At 32.4% G+C, this 8,267-nt stretch overlaps 1 protein-coding gene across 2 annotated transcripts; it reads left to right on the forward strand.

The window, feature by feature from the left end:
• The first annotated feature begins 1,427 nt into the window (after window positions 1–1,427).
• LOC114399817 lies at window positions 1,428–8,011 on the forward strand. 2 transcript variants are annotated; one of them, XM_028362031.1, is made up of 14 exons: window positions 1,428–1,491; window positions 1,573–1,674; window positions 1,759–1,815; window positions 1,938–1,999; window positions 2,361–2,458; window positions 2,634–2,685; window positions 3,319–3,411; window positions 3,906–4,016; window positions 4,301–4,652; window positions 4,993–5,405; window positions 5,680–5,789; window positions 6,140–6,198; window positions 6,283–6,467; window positions 7,457–8,011. In XM_028362031.1, the coding sequence occupies exons 1-14, from the start codon at window positions 1,452–1,454 to the stop codon at window positions 7,643–7,645; spliced, it is 1,923 nt and encodes a 640-aa protein (XP_028217832.1). In that variant the 5' UTR covers window positions 1,428–1,451; the 3' UTR covers window positions 7,646–8,011. The 2 variants fall into 2 exon arrangements, with proteins under 2 accessions (XP_028217832.1, XP_028217834.1); XM_028362033.1 differs by having other exon boundaries at window positions 1,762–1,815.
• The last annotated feature ends 256 nt before the right edge of the window (window positions 8,012–8,267 follow it).

The following is an 8,267-nucleotide window of genomic DNA, read 5'->3' on the forward strand; positions in this document are numbered from 1 at the left end:
ATAAACTCAATAATATTGTAACAGAAGTAAATCATGCAAGAAAAACATAAAGAAGTAAAAAATTAATATATTTTAAACATAGTGTAAATAATAACAATTAATTATAAAATATTTGACTTTTTTCCTTTATTGTTTTTGGAAAAACTAACTTTAAACAAAATATAAATGAAAAAAAAAGTAATGGTTCACTCGACTAACAATATCAAACGAGTAATGTTATTTATGCTTGTTTAAGGACTTTGACTACTCTCCCACCAACCATGCTTAATCGTGAACCTAAGGTGAGGGTTGTGCTCCTTTCTCCTTTTATAATGGGTGCTTTCCACAAAGATCACAATCTCTTTTCCACCTTGTCATGCATCGTAATGTGATACCTCCTCCTAGTTATGTGCCCAAGTGTGGTCCTTGTTGGCTGATCTATGTCTGAGTATAGTAACATATGATAATATCACATTGTCTCTCTCTCTAACATGTCAAGGGGTGCACCTCTTAACGTGTATTCACGTTCCTGCAATTTATTGTTTGCCTATTTTGTTATGTGTCAAGGGTTGTTTGGAAGGGTCTTAAAGCTTTAACTTGGCTGTATAGTTGGGGGGTACTAGAAAAATGGTCATGATCAATCACTAATGTTGGATTGTTGGTCTATCTAGGTTGTTCACTTGCTATAATTCAGTTTGTCTTAAATAGTGAATCTTACAGGAGAAAAGCCACAACTCCTTGAGTGTAGAAGTGTGGAGTTTGAAAAGCATGAGTGTTTTAACCATCCTCAAATATGGTCTAATACTTATATATATATATATATATATATATATATATATATATATATATATATATATATATATCCAATTATTCATTTTTTACTATAAAAAGGGCTGCAGAAAACTTGTTATTAAAATTATTGCTTGCTCCCCTAAAAATAAAAATTCAGCGTGTCCTTCTAAAATTGTTAAGTTAGAAAAAAATTATGTATTAACATATAATATAAAAAACGAGTTTTTATACAAATTTCATGATTAAAAAAATATAATGACCTGATAACACATTACTAATAATATACAATAAACTACTAGCATATTAAAATTAAGAAATAAGTAAAAATTTATGCATATCATTTCAGCTTTCAACATGAAGACATACAAATTAAAACTCTCAAGAACCAAAATTTCCAAAAGAATATTTTTTCATCTTAAATACTCATACTTATTTTTTTGACTGCAAATACTTATACTTATTTAGTATTTTTTTGTGGTTTTTGAAATTGGAATTGGATTTTAAATACAATGTCATTTTTTTAAAAAATAAAAAATTGCTTTCATGTTTGTGTTGACAAAAATGTCCCCGCAATTTGACCACATTCTCGGCGCGCACTGTCCCTCCATTTTCTATATAAACCATTCACTCTCGAGTTTCTTCGCCAACTTAAACCAAAAATATAGAAGAAAAAAAAAAAAATGGCGCCAAAACGAAAACCTTCGTCTCCAATCTCCATCGGTGATTCTTCAAACCCTAGAATTTACGCTTTCGATTCCAGTGCTCACTCCTAACTTCGATTTCCACTTTCTCATTACGCAGGCAACTGCGAGATTACGGTGGAGGCCAACCGCTTCACCTGCAACTCCGATTCAAACGGCGTCGTAATCTCTCTTCCCCGAAGCGGAAAGATCAAAGTGTCTGGTATTACTGAAATCACAAGAAACGCAATTTCCGTTTGAGCTTGTTTGATTTGATTAACGATTTTTTTGCTAATGTTCCTTTTAGCAGCAGTGGCTGCAAACCGTGGAAGCGCTTCTGAGGATTTTAGGTCCGGTGATAAAGGTAAAATGCTGCATTAACGCGCGATTTGTTGTAACATTAATCTTATTTGAGTATGTAATTAACAGTAACTCGTACTCATTAACGTGATTACAATGTTTGCTGTTTGGTTTATAATTTCGTAGAACACGAGTTTGTGCTAGTTAATCCTAAAGATGTTGATGCTATTAGCAAATCCTACCTTCAGGTAACTCCCCTCTCTCACACGTATTTAGGGTCCAATTGCGTAAATATCTTAATTAAGCACTTATTGAATAGGTGCTTATCATATAAGCATTTGTGTATCAGTTGTTTCTATAATTGAAGAGAAAATGAACTTTTTGAAATAAGTTGAAAAATAGCTTATGGGCAGATCATAACCTATTTTCATAAATTCTCCCAAACTCTTACACAAGTACTTGAGTCATAAGATAAGTCTAAATAAACTGTAAATAAGTTAATTCCAAATGCACTAAACATTGCTCATTCATTTTTGTAAACATTTTAATTTATGAGGGCATTCCCATTTCTCCTATCTGAAATGTCTCTGTAAATGTTTTTTTTTTCAGGAAGTATTACAAATGTATATGACGGAGCTACCTGGAATGAATTATGCTGCAAATACGGGAAAGCAATCAAAGTTTCTTGAGAGATGTGTGACTAATGGGTATTAACTGCTTCTTATTCTCCTTCTTTCTTTTACATGTTTATAATGCTTCCATGGTTGTGTTGCTGCTAGTTCATTGACGACAATGATTTTAACAGTATCTTCTCCCAAGTTTGTATATATGTTTTTTCTTTAACATATTTTACCTGGTTTAACGGTAGGTTTTGTCTTGCAGGAAATATCGTACACTACTTATCAAATCCACTTCTGTTGGAATTTCAGGAAAGGTATATATATTTGCTAGTCAATTATACTTAAGTCACAAATTGGAGCATGTTTTATATCGGTGTTATATTTCTAAGCCTACATTTCTTTGGTCTTCTAGGGAGCAGCTATAAGCAATGTATGCTGCATTATCCTATCCCTTCCTATAAATTAAATTTAAGGAAAATGCTTTTGGTCATAGTAGTATTTTTAAAAATTTACAGTAAAGCATGTGTCAATATTTTAAAGAAAAAGTGTAACAAGTTTCTCCCTGAGATTCTCTAGTCTGTTTGAGTACAACATATAGAAGAGCATGTCTATATTTCTTAATAGAGAAAATTTAACAATTTCAGCTCAGATTCCGTGGAGTCTGTTGGATTGGTAATCAAATTACAGAATATATTTAGTCATCATTATTGACGAATCATTTGGTTCTATAAGCAAGTTGACATTGTCTCGACAAGTGCCCTGATTGATCTTTGCCAATACTCTCACTTTTCATCTTATCAACCATCAAGCTTAGAAGTAAAAGGAAAAAATGTTTCTTACCACCTTCCAATGTGAGCTATACAACAAAGCTTTGCAGTGGAAATTAGAGAAATATAGTAGTATATGTATAATTACATCTTAAATTATGATTAACTTATGTTTTGCAGGTTATAGCTGCAATTACATACCAAATCATCCCTGCAGATACAGAATATGCTGAGATCCCACTTGCAGCTGTCAATGCATTCTATCAACGGAAGGTCTTTCCTAAATTTTACATTCTTCTTTATTTTAGTTTTAAGGTTTATTTTTCCTTTTGAAAATGTCACATTTGGAGTCAGTTTCAAAACTTAAAATGGTTAATTTCAGAAACATTCTTTTGGTTTTGGTTACAAAATTATATATAAAGCTTCTGCTTTAGTTTCAATTGTAATTTGCTTGTTTTTCACTTTTTTTTATCTTGTAATAAAATTAAGTAGATAGCTTCACGAGAATTTATCTTTGTAAACAAGATTAATACAAACTAAATAGTGAAAATTTACATGGTCATCTTCTTAAAGAAGTCTAATGGCGTACTGTATTTGGATGTTGTTTATGCTCGCTTATGCGTATCTCTGTTATGTTGAGCTGTGGCAACTTATATGTGTATCTCATGTCATATGTTGCCTATGTGTTTACATGGTTTGGTAATCGTGGTAATCATGGGTTCAAATAAGGTTTCTATCTCAAATAATTATTTGTTAATTTCCTGCAGGGTTTTGGTCATCTATTGTTTCTAGAACTAAGGAAGAGACTCCAAAGTGTTGGTGTTCGTTCTATTTTATGCTGGGGGGACAAAGAATCAGAACGATTTTGGCTTAAACAGGTAATTTATAAATGGAAATTCTCTAGAAGCTTGAGCTGATATACAGTCATTTTTTATTTATTGTATGAATGATTGTTATTTCATTTTTGAGTTTTGAATACTTGATAGATAAGTGATCATCCTAGTATTGTAGAAAAAAGTTAACGTTTATGTAAAGAGGCCAGTTTATATAGTAAAATAAATACTCAATGGTATCAGTTAACAAAATCATAATTTTGGTTCCTGTAAAAGATGCTCCCTTAGTTCTCTGATGTTACGATGTTTCCCTTTGTGAACTATAACAGGGTTTTGTAGAAATAGCACAGGTGGGTACAAAAGGAAGGGCCCGCAGGTTACCCGTAAAAGCTGATATTCAAAAATCATTATGCTTTCTTGGTGGTTCAACTCTCATGGTTTGCCACCTTGGGAAAGAATTCTTAGCTGACGATGCTAACACTGTGAAGTATCTCCCCTCACAGTTTCATCAGAATTCCTTTGCATCTGTCATTGCTGGAGATGAACAGCTAGAATTTTCAGGAAAGTTACATGTAGATTTGAAATTTCCAGATAAATCTTCCCATAGAATAGAATCAGGTAAAGATCAACATGAAGCTTTGGTGAAAGATGGATCTTCAACAGAATATGACAAACTCAGTGGTAGTGCATCAATCTGTGTGTCTCCCATACTTCTAAATGTGAATATTTTATAATTTACAATTTAGGTTTAAATATGTTTTTGGTTCCTAATAAATGACCAAATTTTGTGTTTGGTCCCTATTAAATTGTTTTAAGTCTTTGGTCCCTGATAAATTTATAATTTTGTTTTTGGTCCCTAAAGTGCTATCTAAACAAATTTAGGAACCAAAAACATATTTAACTCTATAATTTAAATGATATCCATTTTGTAATTAAAGAAGTAGTAAGCAAAATATCTTTTATAGGGACTATTTGAAGTTTTTTATGTAATTTTTGTTGTAATCTCTTACTCTCTGAACAGAATTTGACAGTCACAAGGCTAAGGCATGCTGCACTGCCATTGCTCCTTTTGCCAAAATAAATTATAATAGACGGGCCAGTGCAGAAAGTTCACAGGATGGAATTGATGCTAATGTGAAGTATTCTTCTCAATCTACAAAAGGTTCAAAGAGGGCCTGGGAAGCCTCTTTATCTTCATTGAAGTCAAAAAGGGTGAAGGGGAGCCAGATGGTTGACTATCAACAAGATTCTAGCTGCGGTTTTATCTTAGAGACTGATAAGGCCAATCCTTGTTTTGGAGAAGTCCCTCATGATCCTTCAATTACAAAAAGTTCCGAAAAATGTATCGGGGATCATTTGCCATCAACTAAACAAAGCTTTAGAATTATGTTGATGAATATTGCTGATGATACTAAGAAAACACAACTTACAAAGGTATGTTGTTTAATTACCCAGGCATTTTATAAATGCTTTTGTAAACTGATGGGTGACTTTTTTTAACTGAGACCGGGTCTCTTCCTTTTGACTGTATTGACATTCTCCTTTCAATGTTGGAATTTTGCTGCTGGCAGAAAAAAGAAAAAAGGGCCTATTTGAAGCTTTCTGTTTTATCCTAGTAGTAGGATAGGACGTTGAAATTAACTCAAATGCTGAGATCTAGATATTTCTTTTTTAATTTAACACCATTAAACATTTGTTATATGTATAGGTGATTGAAGACCTTGGTGGAACTATATCCCATGATGGAAGTATGACCACACACGTTGTCACCGGAAAAGTGAGGAAGACTCTGAATTTCTGTACCGCCCTCTGTTCAGGGTAGGTTCAAAATAATATTTTCAAATGTTAGCTTGCCTAGTTTCATACTGTAATTTTATTTATAGTTGAGACCTACTGTTAATTTGAAACTAGTTGAAATCTTGGCATCTCGGTTTTTAAATAAACTTCTGGAACTATTTTGTGTTCAAACAATAATCAAGATGAGAGCTATTGAGAAAGTGATATAGCCTATAAAAATAATCAAATCAAATCAAATCTAAACATGCTGATAATGTTCTTATAGTCTGATTCTTATGAAGTTCCTATTATTCATCAATATATGTCTACTACATTTTTGTATGTAATTAATCATGATTATTTATAACAAGGAGATATTGTTGACTACACAGTGCTTGGGTGATTTCATCAAGTTGGTTAAAAGAAAGTTTTCGTGAAGGCAGATTTGTTGGTAAAGTCTAACAAACTTTCTTATCTATATCTAATTATTATTGTTACTGTAGAATATGCACTAATTTTAAAAATGAATTTGCAGATGAACTGCCTCACATACTGAATGATACAGATTATCTGCTGAAGTACAAATCTGATTTAAAAAGTGCAATTCTCCGGGCAAAAGTTAGCCCTCATGCTTTGTTTAAGGGTTATAATATATGTATTGCAGCTCATGTTCAAACTCCTAAAATATTGTCTGCAATTGTCAGGTCTGCAGGTGGTAATGTAAGTCCGATTCTTTTTATTAACTGAAACTTCATTTTTTTTTTTTTTGAAAAAGACTGCAACTTAAATTTAAGCAGACCTGAAACAGGGCGTATGGCATTTCCCATCATTTAGACATGCTTAAAAGCATGAAACATCTGAACGAGTAATTATTGTCCCATGGTGTCAATGCTATTAAAAATGCCTATCTTACGCAATAATATTCTTTAGGCTTCTACTTTGGAGGTAACTGTGGACAAAAGACTTTGTTGACAAAATGAATTTACTCAACCTAGTTTCAGAAACTAGCTTTGAAACTTTCTTAATCGGGGTCATGTCTGACAATATATATTTATTTTGATTTCTAGTTCTTTCTAAGGTCATGTTTTATTATCTATTGTTTGAGTGAGCATTTACAGAATTGATTTTGAATGTTTATGATTTTGCAGATTAATTTAGTTAAAATTGAGTTTGGAATGAAGTAATTATATTTGGAAGCTTTTATTTTAAAAATGCATTTGTGGTGAAACTTAGTACAAAGTTCTCAACCCAATGCAAAAGCTAAATAAGAGTTGCTTATGCTAAAATTACATTTGCAAATATTTCCCCGTTTGAAATATTAGTCCATCATTTTTCAAAAAAGCTTACAAAAGCCCTGTGAAAAGTGTCGAAACAGGAGTTTAGGTCAGTGTGTTTATGGATTGAAAGTTTTCTAATGTTAGTTATGAAATTTAACCACAAAAGTCGACCTTGGTGTGCTTGCTATTCCACATATGGATTTCTGCTATTTATCTAAACTAATTACATCCTCTATCATTTTTTATGCATCTTGAATGTAGTCTCTACTCTTTCCTAACATAAAGAAGAGCTTCAGAAGCGTCTTGCATGTGCATTATGCCCATTTAAAAAAATTTCATTTCATGATACATCTTATTCACATAATTCATCTATTTACATTCTGTTATTCTGGATCTCGCTTGTTATCAAATTCCACTTATTTTTTGTATTAGGTTATCAGTGGACTCGAAAAGGTAAACGAATCATCAACAACAATCTTTGTGGCATGCGAAGAAGACACAGAAGAAGCAATGATAGCTGCACAGAAAGGTATATGGACTTTCAGTAGCGAGTGGTTTATGAACTGTGTCATGAGACAAGAGCTTGACTTGGAGGCCTCCCAGTTTGCAGCGTCCTTATAAGGATGTGACATGCTCAGTGATCCATATGATTTTGGTATATAAGAATCTCTGAATTTTAGAGTTTTTCAGTTTCATTTATGTATAAATATTGCTAGTTTTTTAAGAAAAGAGCTGGTTAACAAATTTAGGGAGGATGACTTACGAAATACTGTAAATAACTAATGGTTTTATCAGGTTTAGGCCTTTAGGATTAGGAGTTGCAAAGCTATTCATTTCATGCACAGTTAGGCCATTTCAACATGCTTTTACTATTTATTTATTTTGGATTTGGTTTGGTCTTTTTTTCCATTCGTTTACTCGGATGAAATTGTAATCGTTTGGAAATTGAACCAAATCTCACTTTTCCTCTCTTTGATATTAAGTTATTCCCCATAACATTTTGTAATATTTTATAATTCATTATTCATGTGTTTTACTCATTACGTCGGATACCCTTGTATTTTGGCGTTACTTTTACTTTCCTTCGTGTAACGGCATTAAGTAACGTTTCAAATTGAAACTTGAATGACCAATATGTCCTAGTTTTTTTTTTGTAAACTCAAAATTGTTCCTGTAATGCTAATATTACCTTACGGGGGTGTGTGGTAGTAAGCGAGAAATTTTGGGTTTTCCAAGGTTAAGA

The sequence above is a fragment of the Glycine soja genome, chromosome 19 (genome assembly GCF_004193775.1).
Source record: "Glycine soja cultivar W05 chromosome 19, ASM419377v2, whole genome shotgun sequence".
NCBI lineage: Eukaryota > Viridiplantae > Streptophyta > Magnoliopsida > Fabales > Fabaceae > Glycine > Glycine soja.